We start from the raw sequence: 21,130 nt of genomic DNA, 5'->3' as shown, positions 1-21,130 counted from the left end.
CATTCTGGTTTTGTCTAGATCATTTTGGAGAGTTCTGCAGTAGGGGTCAGCTTCTTCCTTCCCTCATGAAGAGAAAGTAAATTAGATGGTTACGTATCTCAGGATGGACAGTTACAAAAGAATTGTATGACAAACCTAATGTCTAGCTACTATAGACCTGCTCTTCAAATTGTTGTGCATTGTCGGGGTATTAATAGCATCCATGATGGAGGAGATGTGAACTGACAAATTTTTGTTTTTTATGCAAAGCCATTCTTGTTGAAAATTGTTCTCTCTGATTTTAAAATGCTGTTTTAACCTTGTGGTTCTCAAGTTAATTGTGGAAAATATTAGTAATAATGATTTCTATTGAAATTACCTTTTTTCTAATGATTGCCCAAGAAATAAATTGCACAACACAATCTACCATGGGAGATGTAGAGTATAAGTTTAAACTTGCTATTCCCAGCACATTAACTTTGTGCAGCTAAGAAATAAATTCAGAGGGGAAAAATAGAAAGTAAGACTACAAGCACTGTAATATATGGTTTAAAACATAGTTTTATCCAACCTTTTAACAGGTTGTCTGAATTATCATCCAATAACTGTGTATGCAGGCGATTTAAAAAAATCTTTAATAGGGCTTAAATTCAGTTTAGTTCAGTGAAACTTGAACTCATAACCTTCTGTCTTAGGGGCAGGGATGCTCCCACTAGATCAATCTGACACTTGACAACTCTTTTATGCTAATTAATCCAGTAACAATTTGCATCATTGAAGCGAAGAATTGTTGCAAGGTGCTTTAGAGAGGTGTGAGGAAAACTGATGATAATTCAAAGAAAGCTTTGGAGATGTAGACAAAAGTCAAATCGATCAGGTTTTCAGGAGAGTCCTGAAGTATGAGAAGGAAGTGGAGAGATGAAGGGGTTCAAGTAGGGAATTCCAAAGAGTGAGACTTGGTTGGCTGAAGGAAGAGCATCACTGCTGGAGTGGAAGGGGGTGCACAACAGGCTGGATTTGGAGGAACAGAGTTGGTGGGAGAGGGGCTAGTGCTGAAGGAGCTTAGAGATGAGGGCAAGGCCTTGGGGGTGTGAATTTGAAAACTTAAAATTGAAGCACTGGGGACTAATAGGCCAGTAAGGACAGAGGTGATGGACAACAGGAACAATATCTACAGAATGCCCTTGAACTCCAATAGACAGAATGCCCATGATGTTTTGTAATGTTACGGAGATCGAAGTACATAATCGTACTTCAGGATCATATTCCGCCATTTCCGCCAACTCCAGCATGATGCCACCACCAAACACATCTTCCCCTTCCCACCACCCCCACCCCCCAGTCAGCATTCCATAGGGACCATTTCCTCCGGGACACCCTGGTCCACTCCTTCATCACCCCCAACACCTTATCCTCTTCCCACAGCACCTTCCCATGCAATCGCAGAAGATGCAACACCTGCCCCTTTACCTCCTCCTTTACCTCCTCCCTCCTCACTGTCCAAGGGCCCAAATACACCTTTCAGGTGAAGCAGCACTTGCACCTCCTTCAATTTGGTTTGCTGCATCCGCTACTCCCAATGTGGTCATCTCTACATCAAACGTAGACTGGTCTGTTGGAAGTATGACCCAGACCTTCTGGTCGCTTGCGATTTCAACACACCATCCTGTTCTTGTGCCCATATGTCCGCCTTTGGCCAGCTGCAATGTTCCAGTGAAACCCAACGCAAACTGGAGGAACAGCATCTTCCGATTAGGCACCTTACAGCCTTCTGGACTTAACATTGAGTTCAACAGCTTCAGACCATGAACTCTCTCCTCCATCCTCACCCCCTTTTTTAATCCCCTTCCCTCTACATTCATTATTATTTTTTGTCCACTTAAATGAATTAAAATAAAAGTAAAATTATCTGTGGTTTTATCCCCTCTTTTATCCCATTTTCTATCCTTTTTTCCCCCCACCACTGCCCCCTCCCCCAGCCTACAGGGCAGTTTGTCACTTGTTCTATATTGTTCTTTCACATAATGCCATCCTTGTTCTGCTATAATCACATTCTGCTTTCTTACCTTTATGCCACTATTAACATCTTTTTTTTAGCACTAACCACTACCATTAACACTCCCTTTGTCCTTTAGTTCATGATATCTTTGCCAATCCCTCCTTTGTCCCCACCTATTGCTGGCCTTCTATCCAGCTCCACCCCCCTTAAACAGTATAAATTTCATCACACTTCCAATTCTCTTCAGCTCTGAAGAAGGGTCATACGGACTTGAAACATCATCTTTGGAGAGAGAAAAACAAAGTTACTGTCAGACCTGCTGAGGTTTTCCAGCATTTTCTGTTTTTGTTTTAGATTTCCAGCATCTGCCGTATTTTGCTTTTATTTACATAATCTTAGTCTTTATTTACCCTTCATCACTAAGGTTGGAAGCTGAGTTCAGGGTGCAACAGGACAATAAGATTGAATGGTCTAGTTCAGCCTGACAAGTATCCAGGGAAAGAAATAGAGTTGATACTAGTCTCTGGACCAGGTTCAAGGGACTGAATGGCCTACCCCTACTCCTGCTCCTATGGAGTTTGTAGCAGGAGTTGGAGTGACTTTGGATAAATACATTCAGAACCTGTTGGACTGTAATGTGAATTTGTACCCAAATACATTTTTGGCATCTCTGGCATCGTGCATTCACGAAAATATCAATCAATGAGTAAGCATTGTTACAGGCTGTCAAATTGATATTAATGCCTTAATAATTAATTAATGCCACTCCTCATGTTAATTTCTTTCAGAATAAAGGCTCCCTCCAGTTTGAGGACAAATGGGACCTTATGCGGCCCATTGTTCTAAAGCTGTTACGGCAGGAATCTGTGACAAAGCAGCAATGGTTTGACCTATTTTCGTAAGTATCTGAATTACTTGAAAAGTCTCAGTGAGATCATAAAAATGTTGAGGCAGGTTTTTGTTCAGTAGTGCTGCACTTCTGGCTGCCCCAACAGCCTGTCCATGATAACAGCCAATTTCCTGGGGTAAGAATCATTTAAATTTTTGAGTGAATAGGTTGTTTCAGAGATTGGTGAAGGGAGCACAAATAGGATTTGAGCACAATTGCTGTAGTAGACCCTGGATACCAACTGTTTTAATGAGGCCTGCTGCCTCTGGGGCGGATGAAAAGAAGCCTGCAGTATAGACTAAAATTTAAATTTTGAGATGCCAGGAAAAATAATTGATTGCATTGTGATTATTTACATTCTGAAACTTTTAAATTTTAAACCCTCTGATCCCATGCAATAACAATGTGTTGCTGGCACCCCACTTTGCATTGGTGTAAATATTAGAAAATAAGCCCTGTGACATTTCACCAATACTCTGACTTTGTGTTCAGATATTTGGGATCCTCACCATTACTTCTAACTGGAATTCTGAAAGTGATAGGAAACTGGTGGGAACCCTATTTCTGATTTCTGCCTCGCTACCTAAAATCAGACAGAAGAGTGGAAAATTAACCCTGTTGTTTTGATAGGTGGTTTTCCATTGTCTACGTAAAATTAATTAAGACCAAATATCCATAGCCTTTAGCAAAGTATTCTGACTGTCCTTCCATTAAAAGTACAAATGAAACCTGAGATTATAGAACTAATTGAAGCTTGTTGTGACTCTTAATATAGTGTCACAGTTCAGATGCTGACAAACCTCAATGCTTTGCTCTTGTGATATGACAACATCACAACTCCTCAAACTTTCAAGACTCTTACCCTAACTGCTTATAGCCTTGTACAAGTTCAGCAAGTTAAGTTGATATGCTATTCCATTTGGAAACAGTGTAGAATTATTAGAGTTTTATTTGTACTCAACCAGACCATGCACTAATCTGGCTGAGTTTGATAAGATTCAGATTTTTTGTAGTTCATTCTTTACAAAAATTGGTTTTAGTTCACAGCTGCTTTTGTTTTCCTATTTAGAGCATTGTATCATTTTCAAATCTAAAAATAAAATCAACATAAGTCTCATGTGCATTAAACAAATCACTTCAAGGTATGTTGTGCTTTACTTTTGTTGAAGCTAATGTCTCTTGTGTTTGTACAGAAGTTTACATTGGAAATACTGTTGTTTTGTCATAGAGATGTTCATGCTGTTTGTCTCTGGGATGATAAGGGCCCAGCAAAAATTCATCAGGCTCTCAAAGAAGACATTCTAGATTTTATCAAACAAGCTCAAGCTGTAAGTCTGAATTTTTAAGAAAAGTATTTGTGTATTGAATATTTTTGTTAACTATACTGAAGCACGTAGAGTGCATAGTGGGCACAGAACAGTGCATCTCAAGTGGAATATGAAGGTTGGAAATTTGGTGCAGAGGGGCAAGGAGGTGCTGCTTTTTGCCTCCAATACTTCTGGTGAATGGTGCTGCAGGCAGATATTTAATATACTGATAATTTACATTAAGATCAGTACTTAGTTAAAAGATGAAAAAATATAAACTAAGTTGCTTGAATACATAGACTAATTAAAGAACTAAAACAAGGTTATACAAGGGTCGCAGTGTGGATGATGTGCAGCAACAAAGCACGTTGAAGTTTGTGGAGGGCATTGCAATACCGGTTAGGAAGTGGTACAGGTCTGGTTAGTGGTCAGGGACAGGAGGGTGTGACTGCGAGTCAGACAGTGCTGGAGGAACCTCGACCTTTGCTATTATCCAACAGGTATCAGGTTCTGGATGCCTGTGTGGATGACTGCAACGCCTGCAGGGAATGAGCAAACTGACCATGGCACAGTGGTACAAGAGGCACCATTTAATGGTGCGGGTGAAAAGGAATGTGATCATGCTAGGAGATGGCATAGTCAGTGATAGATGTTCTTTGCAGTAGCGACTGAGAGTATCGAAGGTTGTACTTCTTGTTTTGTGTCAAAGTCAAGGACGTTTCCCCACAGCTGGAGAAGAACTTGGAGTTGGAGGGCAAGGATCCAGTTGTTATAGTCCACATAGGAAACAATGACATAGGCAGAATGAGTTTCTGCTGAGGGGGTGGGTGGGAGTGGGAGGGGTCTGAAGAGCTAGGGTCCAAATTATAAAAGCAGAATTTCAAAGGTAATGTTCTTTGGACTATGCTCTGAATCCCTTTGGACCCAACCAGGGAGGTTGCGAGGAGGACCCTGACGTTTGGACAACTCAAAGTCTCCATAAATTCTGCCCAGGCTTGTGTCCTGGAGAAGTTTCTCTCCAGTTTTGCTGAACACATTGACTATCAAGGCACAAACCATCGTCTCATGAGACAGGTGGTTGCCAGACTACCTGAGCCATAGGCAAATTGGCACAGGGTAAAACATATCTGAAAAATGAATGGTTGGCTCAGAGTAATGTCAGAGACAGGGGATTTGGTTCATGTGCTGACACCAGTACCGGGGAAACAGGAAGCTGTTCTGTTGTTGGCTCTACTTAAACTGGGCTGAGACCAGTGTCTTGGCAAATTGTATAACTAGGGTAGTGGACAGACCTTTAAATTGAAAAAGGACGATGGAGGGTTCAACAGAAAGGATAAATTTGAAAAGGAAAGTTAAGAGCACAGATGGGAGCATTTTGGGTAAAGATATTTAACAGGAAAACAAAACATTCAATAGTATTAAGGCATCAGTAAGCAAGGTCAAATCACAGAAAATAGTTAAGTTAAAATTAAAGATATTTCATCTGAATCCACAAAGCATTTGAAACAAGATAAATGATTTAATAGCACAAATAAAAATAAATGGGTTTGATCTAATAGCTGTTACAGAAACTTGGTTGTATGACCAGAAGTTGGGAACTAAATATTCCAGGGTACTTGAGGCTTCAAGAAGACCAACAAAATGGAAAAGGAGCCAGGTACCTCTGATAATAAAGGCTGACATAACGACAATAGTGAGCATGGATCATGGCTTGGAAGGGCAGGAAGTAGAATCAGAATGGGTGGAGATAAGAAATAACAAAGATCAGAAAGAATGTTCATTCTAAGCTGCACAATGTAATTGGAAATGTGTCACACGGAACAAACTGATGCACATCAATCTTAAAAGGACCACACAGCGCCACAAGCCAACTATGCACAACAAAGAGAAGTTAGAAGGAACACTGATCAGAAAATGTTGGTGGGAGCAGTTTATAGGCCCTGTGACAATATTTACACTTCATTGAGAAATTAAACCTGAGAAAAGAGAGACATCCATGGCTAACTAAATAAGTTAAGGATAGTATTAGATTAAAAGAAGCTATAATATTACCAAACGTTGTATGCTTGAAACTTGGGGGAGTTTTAACTACCAGCAAAAGATGACCAGCAGTTGGTGATAAGGGTGAAAATAGATATGAGAGAAAACCAGCCAGAAATATAAAAAAAAATTGTGAGAGCTTCTACAAGTATGTAAAAAAAAAAAAGAGTAGCGAAAGTAAACATGTAGGGGAGGCAGTGGCATAGTGGTAATGTCACCAGACCAGTAACCTAGAGGCCCAGGCTAATGCTCTGGGGACAAGGGTTCAAACCCTACCACGGTAGCTGGTGGAATTTAAATTCAGTTAATAAATCTGGAATTAAAAAGGTAGCCTCGGTAACAGTGACCATGAAATCATTGTTGATTGTCATTAAGACCCATCTGGTTCACTAATGCCCTTTAGGGAGGGAAATCTGCCATCCTTATCTGATCTGGCCAGCATGTAACTCCAGACCCACAGCAATGTAGTTGACTCTTAAATGCCCTTTGAAATGGTCTACCAAGTCACTCTGTAGCGGTTTGTTGCAACTAAGTCTACAAGATGGAATGGAACTGGACAGACTGCCCTTAATCGACCTAGACACTAGAAATGATAATGGCAATGCCAGCTCTGCCCACCGTGAAAAGTCCTCCTTACTGACATCTGGAGGCTTACATGCAGAGTTCTGCTGCATAAGCAGTACTCTTACATATATGAGATACACAGGTTGGCATGCTCAGATTTCACAACTAATCCCTAATTGCAGCATATTCACTAAAAATCACAATGGATGCCCTCCATGCCCTTCTGCATCTTCTGAGTAAATACAAATAGATAATACAGCACAGCAATGAAAAAACAAAATTGTAATCAATATCCTCTCCTCTGAATCCTCATTTGTTCCTCCAACCTTCATGTAAACTGCCCCACCCATGACCACCCCCTTGATCCCTATCTCTTGCAGCCTCTCCTTTTTCTCATGGCCTTTCCACATCTGAGACGTTGATCATCAGCAGGGCTACCTATATTCCCTGTACTCCCCCAACCATCATTATCATCTTGGGTTCTCTTACTATGTCTGGCAACCATCTGTCTCAAAAGACATAGTGTAAGCATCATAGTGGTTCAATAGTTTGTTACTTGTAATAACTGTTCAGAAAGGATTATAAGTCTGAAGAGTGTTAAGCTTCACTGTCTAGATCAGGCTTATCCAACCTTTTCGCTTGGGGGGTGGTGGGGGGTGGGGTGGGGGGGGGGAGGGGTGTGGAGAGCACATTTCAATTTTTCTCTCCCTTAAGGGATCAATGAGCAAATTTCGGTAAGATAAGGATTGGCACAACTTTAAACTGAATTTCAAAAAATAAACAATTGCTCAGCAAAAATAAAGCAATGTCATAGCAATAAACTGTTAAGTTTTTAAAAAAGTAATTAATAAAAATGACCAGAGAGGGTCAGTGTGTGTGTGCGGACTCACTTAAGTCTCCAGGTGCTCCACTCACCTTTACCCACTGTGTGAGTGCAAGTGAGATAACTGCTACTACGAGAAAGGCGCATGCACTTCCTATCCTCGTGTGCACATGCACGTGCTCACTCACTTCACGCGCTCGCTCACACTCCAGCTGCATGCATGCAATCGCATGTTCAATCACTCCCGCAGCGCATGCGCTCGCGCACACGTGCGCTCACTCCTGTCGACCACCAGCACATGTGCGCGCTCACTCACTGCTGGTGCCCATGCGCTTGCTCGCTTGACTCTCTTCCCTCCTGGTGTGAGGGCGCAAGCTCCGGCTCACGTCCCTCCCGGCACCCGGGCGGGCACCCCACCTGATGTAAATGATAGAAAAGCTCAATCCTGTAGATGCTGGCAATTTGTTCTAGTCTGAATGAGATATGTTTTTTTTCTCCCCCCAGAGGGTGCTGAGTCACCAGGATGACACTGCTTTACTGAAAGCCTATATTGCAGAATGGCGGAAATTCTTCACACAGTGCGACATCTTGCCCAAACCTTTCTGCCAATTAGAGATAACTTTAATGGGCAAACAGGGCAGTAATAAGAAATCCAATGTAGAGGACAGTATTGTGAGAAAGGTATGTAGCTGTGCATTCATTTATTACCTGGGTTACTGCAAGGTAACAGTGTTGTTGTATCCTAAAATTCTCTTGTTTACTCATCAAGTCAAACATGGCTTTAAAGGATGCATCTGTATTGTAGCAGCTGAATAATGCATTATACTTTTTAGAATACAGTTCTGCTGTCCATATATGCAACATATCACCTGACTTGGCATGAGCAATGCCACAGAAGATCAGGTAATAAGTATTATATATTGAAGGTTTCTGGGACTGATGCCCATCTGTTACACTTGCAGGTCACATATTTTCAAAACAGCCTTACAGGAATAATGCAACTGCTTTGTTCAGGGTTTTGACCTTCCTAGAGCCTGACATTAACAGACACTTGGCATACTATTAGATCACTTCAGAATTGTTACAAACAGCTGCAATTATCTGGATTCTCTTTCGGGGTATTTTAGCAGTGGCCTTAAAGGAGCGGGGTATGTTGGCAGATAATCATCATAACTGTGCTCAGGACCCCTCATTGCCCTTGAGCAATGCCATGGCAAATCTAATTTTTATATTTGCCCGCTTCAGTTTATTTGATAGATTTGCCTTCCACTGCCATGAATATTTCTGTTTTAAACCCAGGTTTATTTGCATGCCAGTATTAATGTGCATTTATTAAACATTTGAATAATACAAAAGTTTTATACAAGATTCACTGAAATGTAGTGCAAATGTGTACAAGGCTTGACATTTTTTGGCTTTCTGTGTGCACGTTTGGTGCAACCAATTGTGCATATAAAGAATATGTGCCAACGTGTGAACTATTAAGTAACTTTTATTCATACTAAGCTGGGTATATACATTGCTGTGTTATTTTAATTGGATCCAAAACACATTTTATTAAATATCCATTAAGATAATTCAAGATTCTGAGATTTGGAAACCATTTTAATTCAAACTAAATATTTGTAGAGTATGATTTAATCTGTCTGACTTTAATTGGGTGTCAGTCTTAATAACACTCATCTGAGTCAGAAGATTGTGTGTTCAATGCTCACTCAAGAGACTTGAACATATATTCTAGGCTGAGGTATTGAAGAAATGCTGTACTGTCAGAGATGCCATTTTTCGGATACAATGTTAAAAGTTTTTTTTATTCATTCACGGGATGTGGGCTGCCACCTTCTCAAGGGCAACTAGGGGTGGCCCAGCCAGCGAAGCCCTCATCCCGTGAATGAATTTAAAAAAAAAACTGAGGCTCTGTCCGTCTGCTTAGGTGGATGTAAAAAAAATTCTTGTGGCTCTATTTCGAAGAAGAGCAGAGGAGCTCTCTTAGTGTTCTGGTCAATATTTATCCCTTTATCAGCATCACTAAATAGTAATATGCACTTATTGCACCTTTGCTGTAGTAAAATGTCTGTGCTTTGAAGGAAGGTTACCAAACAAAATTTTGCACTGAATTTCATAAGGAAATATTAGGACAGATGCAAAAGCTTAATCAAAGAGAAGTTTTAAAGAGTGTCTTAAAGGAGGACAGGTAGGGAGGGAAGGCCAGAACTTGGTTTAGGCTGCTGAAGGCATGGCTGCCAATAGTGGTGCAATGGAAATTGCAGAATGCACAAGGGGCCAGATTTGTTGGATTGAAGAAAGTAAGGTTCTCTGTAGGTGACTTGTTAACCGATATAAGGTTTGTTAATGTATTAACAGTCAATCTCCCATCAAGTTGCATATGGGGAAGTCAAGACCATTATAACCATAGCTGAAATTTGATTAGAGGGTGAGGGAATAGATAGACCAGTACATACAGATATAATTCACTTTCCATATGAAAGTTATAAATTCTGTCCTTTTTTATATATTTTATTTTATACTGGTTGGCCTTTTAAGGAGTTGCACATGGAGTGAAGACCTAGTGTCATCCTTGGGTGAAAGGGGGTTCAAGGGTGGTGTATAATTGGACCTCAGGGTTTGCACATCTAGTTCCACCCTCGATTTTAAATTAGGCTCTGTGATCATCAGGGTACTAGTCAAACAAATGGAAACATGGATGTCCTCCCTCCCAACTTTATTTAACCCTATATGCATCTCTTTATGTTCCTTTCCCCCTCATTTACTTAAACTAAGGCACCTACTCTATTTGCCTCAACTATTGCATGTCATAGCAAGTGCTACATTCTAATCACTCTGAGTAAAGAAGTTTCTCCTGAATTTTTAATGGGTTTATTAATAGCTATCTTGTATTTATGTCCCAGTTTTGGACTGCCCCATCCCACATCTTCTCTGCATCTATCCAGATAAACCCTTTCATAATTTTGAAGATCTATTTTCTAGAGAAAAGAGCTCTCTTGGTTCTGGTATTACCCTAATTTTTTGCACCTTCTCCAGTACCTCAATATCCTGTTTGCAATTTAGGCACCAAGACTGTGGTCTAACCAAAGTCCTTTTCAAGTTTAACATACCTTCCCTGCTTTTCTATTCTGTTCTTCTAAAAATTAACTCCAGTGCTTGGTTTGTACATTTTAATGATGTAGTTAAAAGTGATGATGCTACTTTTAATGATTTATGAATGTGTACCAATTTCATTCTCTTACCTTATTTAGACTCTCGTTTTCAAAAGAGTAGATGGCTTCCTTATTCCTTCTACCAAATGCATAATTTTTCATTTAACAATATGAAATTAATTTGTAATTTATTTCTTAAAATTTCTTAACATCTTGTATTTTGTTGCAGCCGTCTTCAGTTTTATACTTCCCAGTTTGGTGTCACCCACCAATTTTGAAAGTGTTCATTCAATTCTCAAGTGCAAATCATTATGCAAGTGTTGAGCAGCAAGTGATTCCAGCACTAATTGCTCTGGAACACCACTTTGTACATTCTGCTTTTAGCCCTGACTCTCTGTTTTGTAGCCAGTTTGCTATCTATTCTGTGTCAACTGTGGCTCAGTTGCTAGCACACTTGTCTCATAAGGATCTGGGCTCTAGTCCTGCTCCAGGACTTGAACACAAATCAGTCCTGCTCCAGGACTTGAACACAAATCAGTCCTGCTCCAGGACTTGAACACAAATCAGTCCTGCTCCAGGACTTGAACACAAATCAGTCCTGCTCCAGGACTTGAACACAAATCAGTCCTGCTCCAGGACTTGAACACAAATCAGTCCTGCTCCAGGACTTGAACACAAATCAGTCCTGCTCCAGGACTTGAACACAAATCAGTCCTGCTCCAGGACTTGAACACAAATCAGTCCTGCTCCAGGACTTGAACACAAATCAGTCCTGCTCCAGGACTTGAACACAAATCAGTCCTGCTCCAGGACTTGAACACAAATCAGTCCTGCTCCAGGACTTGAACACAAATCAGTCCTGCTCCAGGACTTGAACACAAATCAGTCCTGCTCCAGGACTTGAACACAAATCAGTCCTGCTCCAGGACTTGAACACAAATCAGTCCTGCTCCAGGACTTGAACACAAATCAGTCCTGCTCCAGGACTTGAACACAAATCAGTCCTGCTCCAGGACTTGAACACAAATCAGTCCTGCTCCAGGACTTGAACACAAATCAGTCCTGCTCCAGGACTTGAACACAAATCAGTCCTGCTCCAGGACTTGAACACAAATCAGTCCTGCTCCAGGACTTGAACACAAATCAGTCCTGCTCCAGGACTTGAACACAAATCAGTCCTGCTCCAGGACTTGAACACAAATCAGTCCTGCTCCAGGACTTGAACACAAATCAGTCCTGCTCCAGGACTTGAACACAAATCAGGCTGACACTCCAGTGTACTACTGAGGGAGTGCTACACTGTTGGAGGTGTCCTCTTTCGGTTGATATGTTAAATTGAGGCTCCGTCTGCCTGCTCGGTTGGATGCAAAAGATGCCATGGCACTATTTCGAAGAAGAGCAGGGGAGATATCCATAGTTTCCTAGCCAATATTTATTCCTCAATCAATATCGCTAAAACCAATTTCTGGTCATTATCATGTTGCTGTTTGAGAGTTTGCTGTCCGTAAATTGGCTGCTGTGTTTCCCACATTACATTTAAAGTACTTCATTGGCTATAAAGTGCTTTATGGCAGTTGTGAAAAGCGTTACATAAATGCAAGTCTGTCTTTTTGTTTTGCTACGTGTCCCCTGATTCCATGTAGTCTAGCCATGAGTCTATTAACCAGTATATTATCAAAGACCTTTTTAAAAATCAAGTTTATTACAACATTATTGCATATCTAGCTGGGATTCCTAATGGGTGGACAACATAGAATTGCTAGGTGGATGGAATTCACTTGACATGCAGGGAACAGCGAGGAGGTAATCTCATGTGCACGTTTTAATTTTTGCATTAATTATCATAATGTACTTGGCTCTGGTCCTCAAATGGAGGCACTGTAATTAGAGATTACGCATTCGTTGTGACCTGCTAGTGTGTCCGGTGGAGCTCAATACTCACTCTGAGTCAGTTCACTGAAACAATTAAGATTACCTTTAGCTAATGGTATATGGCTGACCCTTACAATGTTAAAATTCTTGTCACAGTACCACTTCTGCTATAATAGGTACTGCAGGTAAATGATAATGCCTTTTAAAATTTGTTTTACCATTGACAAAACCAAACAGAAGTTTTCAATGCTTTTGAAAATGCAAACTGATCAACATTTTAATATGCAACAGTGTGACTAAAATAGAACTGAAAAAATTCTTCATTACAGACTGAGCTTTAATTCTTTCAGCTTATGCTCGATACCTGGAATGAGTCAATCTTCTCAAATATTAAGAATCGCCTTCAAGATAGTGCTATGAAGTTAGTTCATGCTGAAAGACTAGGAGAAGCTTTTGATTCACAGTTGGTCATTGGAGTCAGAGAATCATATGGTAAGATTCTATTGTAAGTAAAGTATCTCTCCTGGATTAAACAATGCTCCTTTGAAATAAAGAACTGTCTGAAACTGACAAAGTGTGTACAAGGGATTGAATGTTGGCTAGCTCAAGTTATAGAGTTTTATATGTCAGTTGCTTAAGTGTACTTTTAGAAAATTTTGGTTATTGCTATTTAAAGGTATACTTCATGGTTATGTGGTCTTCTAATTATTGGAGTTACTTTCCCCAAATTTGTTTGAAGATAATGCTCCAAAACTATGCCTTAGAACTTGTTAACACTTCTCTATGTTTAAAAAGAATTGGCAGTTGGAACTGGTTCATGCAAGCAATTAAGTACATGCACAGATTGCTGTTTTCCCTGATCAAAGTAGGTTCAGTAGAGAGAATAACTTCTATAGCTGGGGGTCTGAGGTTGCAGTCAGAAATTGAGGCCTGCTTTTCTTTGCAAGTCACAAATGTATGCATGACAAAGAGAAAAGAATACCCATCAAAGTTGTTTTTTTGGTATCCATTTTAATTGTGGCAAGTTTTGTTTTTATTTTATAAAAATATTGCAAAAGTTACCAACTAAGACATCCCTTTACCAGGTTCTTTTCTTTAATTGCAGTCAACCTGTGTTCTAACCCAGAAGACAAGCTTCAAATTTATCGTGATAATTTTGAAAAGGCTTATTTAGATTCAACTGAGCGGTTCTACAGGACACAGGCCCCATCTTACTTGCAACAAAATGGTGTACAAAATTACATGAAATATGTAAGTCAAACACAATGTATGAAATACCATTATTTCTGAATACAGTAATGACATAATTTGAAAATAATTCTTAAAAGAAAAGCATGCCAGTTTTAATATAATGGGATTGACCTCAGGGTGTCAGAACTAGCTGTACATTTAACCTCCATGCATACATTCAAGTAGGGAAAGGGACAGTCATACAGGACTTCCCTTTCCTGTCTGTTACTCAGTAACGCCTGTTGTAAATATGCATATTTGGTTATCAGTTTTCCAAAGGCTGTAGCAGGCATTGTAACAGGCATTGTTGGAGGTTAACACATAATTATTGCTTAGGTGAGGTATTCGTGGATCAATGAAACTGTACAGGTGGGAAGGGAGAAGAAAATAAAATTGAGCTATATTAAACATAAGTAAAATCTCTTTTAAAGGCAGATGCTAAATTAAAAGAGGAGGAGAAGAGGGCACTTCGATATTTAGAAACTAGACGAGAATGCAACTCTGTTCAGGCTGTAAGTATTTCTCGTGGAGACACAAATTATGTATTTTTATGGTATCTCCGCATTGTTCTGCTTTTACTTGGGCTTGTTCTGATGTACACTCACCGTATCCTGTTAAATTGCTCTCTAGGTTTCTGCAGTGGACCACTTGCCATTGTTGCTTGATGGAAGAACATGAAGTGCAAAGCATAAACCAGTTATTATTCTAGAGGGTAGCATGTCAACCTAGACCACTGTAATTTAAGGTGGTATGGGGCACTTTCCTCATCCTGTGGAGAAATAACTGACTCATGCTTTGTACTTCCTCACTGTACCATTGGCAAATGACATGCCATTCTTTATTGCAAGGGGATAGGGGTGTATGAGTGAGGATGTCTTGCTGCAATTATATAGGGCTTTGGTGAAATCACACCTGCAACTTTTTGTCCAGTTTTGGTCTCCTTACCTAAAGAAGGATATTCTTGGCTAGGAGAGGGTGCAATGAAGGTTCACTAGATTGATTCCTGGAGGGGGAGGGTTGTCCTGTGAAGAAGGAGAAAAAGATTTGAATTTATATAGCACCATTCATAACCTCAGGATGTCCCAAAGCCCTTTGCAGCCAGTTCTTTTGACATGTAGCCACAGTTGTGACCTAGGAAGTGTGGCAAGCTCCCATATATAGCAAAGTAATAATGACCAGATAATCTGGTTTTTGTGATGCTGATTGAGGGATGTGTAGTGGCCAGGACACCAAAGGATAATCCCCTCCTCTTCTTCGAAATAGTGCCACGGGATCTTTTATGTCCTTCAGAGAGGGCAGATGAGGTCTTGGTTTAATATCTTATTGTAAAGACAGCACTTCTGACAAAAGTGCAATCCCTCAGTACTTCAGTGAAGCATCAGCCTAGATTTTTGTGCTCAAGTCCTGGGGTGGAACTTGAATCCACAACCTTCTGACTCAGATCCAAGAGTGCTACCAACTCAGCCACAGCTGGCACCTATCAGGAGAGATTGAACAGAATGGGCCAGTATTCTCTGGAATTTGGAAGAATAAGGTGTGATCGCATTGAAACATATAAAATCTTAATGGGGTTGACAGGGTTGATACTAAGAGGCTGTTTCCTTGGCTGGACAGTCTAGAGCTAGGGTTATGGTCTCAAGATAAGGGGCTGGCCATTTGGGATTGAGATGGAAAATTTCTTTGCTTGAACTGGACAACAAGGAAAAAGGCATTAGAGGAGGATAGTACCACCAAGCATGTCAAAGCTGCAGAGACATCGAGGGAAAATCCACCACAGTCACAGAGGATAAGGGCAAAATACTGCAGATGCTGGAAATCTGAAACAAAAACATAAAATGCTGGAAAAACTCAGCAGGTCTGACAGTCTGCCATGAGGGACCTTATCAAAAGCCTTGATAAGGTCCATGTAGACCACATTAAAATACCCTTATCAACACTCCTGGTTACTTCCTCAAAAAAATCGATCAAATTTGTCAAACAGGACCTTCTCTTAACAAATCATGCTGACTACACCTGATTAATCCATGTCTCTCCAAATGCAGATATGTTCTGTCCCTCAGAATTCTTTCTAGTAACTTCCCCACCACTGAGGCCCAACCGACTGGCCTGTAATTTCCTGGTCTATTCTTTCCTCCCTTTTTTAATAATGGGACAACATTAGCAGTCCTCTGGCACCTCACCTGTGGCCAGAGAGGATTTGAAAATTACTGCCGGGGTCCCTGATATCTCTTCCCTTGCCTCCCTCAACAGCCTGGGATACACCTCACCCAGGCCTGTGGATTTATCCATTTTTAAGGCTGCTAGACCTGCTAGTACCTCTTCTCTCTCTGTTAATTTCCTCTAATATTTCACAGTCCTCCACCCTGATGCCTATACCTGTGTCGTCCTTTTCTATTGTGAAGACCGACGCAAATTATTAATTGAGGACTGTACCCACGTTTTTGGGTCCACACACAGATTACCTCTATGTTCCCTAATTGGCCCTGTTCTTTCCCTAGTTATTCTCTTGCTCTTTATATATTTTAAAAAAAAACCCTTTGGGTTTTCTTTTATTCTACCCACCATTGCTTTCTCATTCACTCTCTTAGCTTTCCTAATTTCCTTTTTAAGTTTTCCCTTGCACTTTTATACTCCTCTAGGGACTCTGCCATATTGAACCCTCAGTATCTGCCATAATCATCTTCTTTTTTCCTTAACCCTAACCTTTATGTCCCTTGATATCCAGGATCCTCTGGACTTGGTCCTCCCCTTTGTCTTTACGGGAACATATTTGCCCTGTACTCTTATCTGCAAGTAGCTGCTCCCAGTCCACTGGGGCCAAATCACATCTCGTCTTAGTAAAATTAGCCTTTCCCCAGTTTAGAACTTTTATTCCTGTCCCAACCGTATCCTTTTCCATGACTATCCTAAATCTAACTGAGTTATGGTCACTATCTCCAAAATGCTCCCCTACTGATACGCCTTTCACCTGTCCGGACTCTTTTCCGAATATTAGGTCCAAAACTGCCTCCTCCCTTGTTGGGCTTTCTATGTACTGGCTAAAAAGGTTTTCTTTAATGCAACTTAAGAATTTTGCTCCCTCCCTACCTTGCATGCTAAAACATGCTAATCCTCTGTCTTTCCCTGACTCTTTGGGGGCCTATAGTACACACCCAACAGCGTGTTTGCCCCTTTTGTGTTGGCAATTATCTTTGACCTCCAGGATAATCCTGGACCAGTGGGTTGTTTTGACAATGTGGTCTTGTCTGTCTTATTCCTTAATACCTCCCTCCATATAAGCTGTCCAATTTATACTCATGGCTGTGGTATTTGATTTCACATCTCTGCTCCATTGTCTTGATTACAGACAAAGCTATCTCTGATCACTTAATTATATCCTTCAACACCCATCGTCCTCTGACAGCTTTCCAATTCCAATTCCTGCAACAAACATCTTGGGGGGTAAACTTTCCCCCAAGTCACTTACAAATTTTCAAACGTCCAGCAATCGAGCCTCTAGCCTTAAATTCACTATGTTCTCACTTTTAATCTTCTTGATCTTTGATTTATAATGGTCATGTGAAGGGCATTGAGGTGTTGTATTATGTTAAAGGTGCCATATAAATATAAGTTGTTGTTGTTTTCCACCCTTGTTTCCCCTGGTATGGCCCCATTTTTACTCCAAGTCCAAGGGGCTCAGATTTAAGTATATTTGGTTCACAGTTGGTATAGCTATTCATCAACACCTGGCTGGATTCACTGCATTCTTCTTCCTTTCTCTCCCTCCACTCCTGTGCAGCATGTACAAGAACAAGCAAGTGTAATACCTGAACTTTAACGTGAGGGACAGGACCAATAAATCTTCTGTAGAAGTTCAAGTGGAAGTTCAATTCTAAATCCCAAACCATTAGGTCCAAAAGAAATGATGAAAACTGAATATTGACTGCTTGGGAGATATTGCAAATTTTTGTTTTTAAATTTGAAATATCAAGTATTTAGTTTCATAAACTAAATGCCAATGCATTTTTATGATATTTAACACTTTTTATTTCATTGTTAAATTTGATGGGTTGTAAGGTTAATATATGTAATAATTCAAGATATCATTTGACAAGAGAATCTAAATTCAACATTTGTAGGAATTGATGTAGGAGGGGTTTCTTACTAGTTATTCAGTTAAGCAGAAGTAATTTATACTTGGAATTATTGCTTTTTTTGCTCTTCATTTATAGTTTATTTTTACTTTAAGCTGGGTGTATGAATTTTACAATGTTATTAAGTTAAAGAATGTGATGACAACTCAATGGTCCTAAAGGATTTTCATAGGTGTGCAAATATCTCTGAATAATTTAGTCCTGATTCCAACAAAGAATGTTTGAAAGAACTGTGTTAATTGCAAGAGTTTCATTTCAGCTCATGGAGTGCTGTGTGAATGCCCTAGTGACTTCATTTAAGGAGACTATTCTAGCTGAATGCCCAGGCATGATCAAACGTAATGAGACAGATAGTGAGTAAAATTATAATCGTTGTTTATTTTTTACTGAATGAAGATTGTTTGTATTAATAAGGCTGTGAACTACAAATTATTCTTGATTTCTATTCCAAATGGTTGCACAATGACCAATTAAAATATTTGTTTAACTGTAGCTGAGTAGGAGCTATAAAAGTGCTAATTGCATGATTCAATTAAAATTGCTGCAGAATGCACAATATTTTGTTAGAGCTACTGTTTTGCTTTTATGTATACAATTACAAACAGCCCATTTTTGCTTTGTTTTCAAAATGGACTTCCCATTGGTAAACTTCAGAATGGCCTGGGCTGTAGCCTACTTCGTGGCCAGATGCTTTGACATGAGATTCACAATTTGGCTGAGCCTATTCTGCATTTTGTTTTCATATTGGATGTGTTTTAGCTTGCTTCTCAGATTGGCTAACTACTCAGCTTTTTGGGTTAGAGCTTGCTAATTTCTTACTTTTATTCTTGGATTTCTGAGTCAGAATTCTCCAGAAGAATTTAGTCCACAACCTGCTTAAAATAAAATAGTTTGTTTTAAAGTAGTATTATATGTTATGTTCTGGAAATTCCGAGCACTCCAAATCTGCAACTCAATGAATAAGTTATGAATGAAGAATCTTAATCAAGACTGTCGAACAGTTGGGCATTTTTCTTCTGTTTATTCTGACCGAGCCAAAAGTGAATCATTTATATCTTCCATATCTAAAAGTGCGCAATTGCTACAAATATAGAAAAAATACCATTTCTTTACTTTAGAAATGTCTTTATAGCTGTGACTCTGCACCTATGTGCTTATGAAGTGCAATGCCCTGGAGTGTCATTTTTAAATACAAAGTTCAATTGAATTCTTTCAATGCCAAATTTGGATTATGCCCATCATTCTGATTCTAAATAAGCTAAATCCAAAGCAGTTCCGATTCAGTAGCCCTATTTACATGAAGTTATTGCAAAACAACAAATTCAGTCTTGACCAGTTTGTCCTTTTAGTTTAAATGTTTCTTTGAATTGCATGACAACATGTTGTTAGGTGGTATTTTATCAATTGCACCAGGTTGTGGAAGTTTTAACTGTTCTTAAATTTGGTCAGCCTCTTTAAAACCAAAATGTGTTCACAAATCATGAAGCTAGTTGCTCAAAATATGTGGTAGTCATTAAAATTTCTCACTCTGCACATAAACTAAAGTTTTAAATAAAACTGAATTAGCCTGCTTTCTGAGATTTATTGACCTCTTATATGCATAAACATTTATTCATATTTATTGATTTAGAATTCATGATTTCAACAAATGAACTGGCTTTGTCAGGCACATTAAAATAATAAACTTTTTTTTTAAACATACTATACGTATACAACTTAGTGTCTGGTATTGAAAAGCAGAATATAGTGGAAATCTGAAATAAAAACAGAAAATGCTGGAAATATTCAGCAGGTCAGGCAGAATCTGTGGAGAGAGAACAGTTAAAATTTCAAGCCAATGAACTTTCACCAGAACTGGGAGAAGTTAGAAATGTAATAGGTTTTGAGCAAGGGATAGGTGGGGTATGGACATAAGGCAGATCTGTGATAAGGTGGACAGGAGAGATGAATGACAGAAGACAGTCTTTTACAGGGCCAAATAGAATGATGATGTATGTTGCACTAGATGTTAATGTATTTATTAACTTCTGCAGAGCTACACTTGATGTTTACACTGATGGATAAAGTTCCAAATGGGATTGAGCCAATGTTAAAAGATTTGGAAGAGCACATTATTAGTGCTGGATTAGCAGATATGGTGGCAGCTGCAGAAACTATCACTACTGTAAGTATTTAAATGTAGAACTGAAGGGATAAATGATGTGTCAATGAACATCAGTCACTTAAAAAGTAAAAGATGAAAATTGAGTTGAAATTTCAAAATATCTCCTCTTGATATTGATTAATCTTTGTTCGTTGGAAGGATAAGAGGGGAATGGAGTCACAGTTTAATGGCTTGTGTACTTAACCATTGTTCAAAAATTTTCAAACCTTGAAGGACTGTTTTCTGTTTGCCTCTCCCCAAAAATGTTTGAAGAACAGCACTTTGATATTTTAAAATTTCTCTTGCATGTTTTCTATTTATTGCTGCTATTTAGCCAAGAACAGAAGATGGAGTAACAAATGTTGTTTTAAGTTGGTCCTATTTTTAAAAAGATGTAGATTTTACAGAATTTTGCATACAAGCCTAGAATTAAAAACGGTTTGCACTCTGAGATCTGTGTGTTTTGGAAGAAACTAATTTATATGAAATTTTCTTCTTCATCTAACTAAAGTTCTCTGATTTCCGCATGCACTGCATCAGTTCCTGGCAAGTAAGCTTATTCTTGGCCCACTCTTAATAACATTAAGGTGACCACTGGAAGGTGCTTAAGAGTAGCCTGAGGTGACTTGCTGCTGCTGCCTTTGGTCTTCTCTGGGTTTACTAAACATGCCATTGTATCTAGTCCATCAGGTACTCAGCATAGCTAAGATATGGATAGGAAACTGAATCACCAGCTTTCACTGAACGGAATTTATGAAACACATCGAGAAACCTATTCAACCACAATCATTTAAAGATGTCTGTTGTGAACTTTTCATAAAAATGAGGTTACAGATACACATTGTTTCAGTGACAGTTCAAAGAGTTGGTGAGACTGTGTCTTAATCTTTCCATTTTGTGATTTAAAGGTTAGAAAATGCTTTTTGCAAGGAGACTTCAGAAAGGCAGAAAAACACTAATATAACACCACTGCAACCAAGCAAAATTTCACCA

At 39.4% G+C, this 21,130-nt stretch overlaps 1 protein-coding gene across 1 annotated transcript in view; it reads left to right on the top strand.

Moving 5' to 3' along the window:
- The window catches only part of LOC144682791 (cullin-5), a 62,182-nt gene that overhangs the window by 14,527 nt on the left and 26,525 nt on the right, over nt 1-21,130 (top strand). The window contains exons 2-9 of the mRNA XM_078545500.1: nt 2,767-2,876; nt 4,096-4,195; nt 8,106-8,282; nt 12,982-13,123; nt 13,737-13,882; nt 14,293-14,373; nt 18,254-18,347; nt 20,028-20,158. Of these exons, the coding sequence (XP_078401626.1) occupies nt 2,767-2,876; nt 4,096-4,195; nt 8,106-8,282; nt 12,982-13,123; nt 13,737-13,882; nt 14,293-14,373; nt 18,254-18,347; nt 20,028-20,158 (981 nt within the window). The remainder of the gene's footprint in view (nt 1-2,766; nt 2,877-4,095; nt 4,196-8,105; nt 8,283-12,981; nt 13,124-13,736; nt 13,883-14,292; nt 14,374-18,253; nt 18,348-20,027; nt 20,159-21,130) is intronic.

This window comes from Cetorhinus maximus, chromosome 7 (assembly GCF_964194155.1).
Source record: "Cetorhinus maximus chromosome 7, sCetMax3.hap1.1, whole genome shotgun sequence".
NCBI lineage: Eukaryota > Metazoa > Chordata > Chondrichthyes > Lamniformes > Cetorhinidae > Cetorhinus > Cetorhinus maximus.
This window is presented reverse-complemented; position numbering and strand designations above follow the sequence as displayed.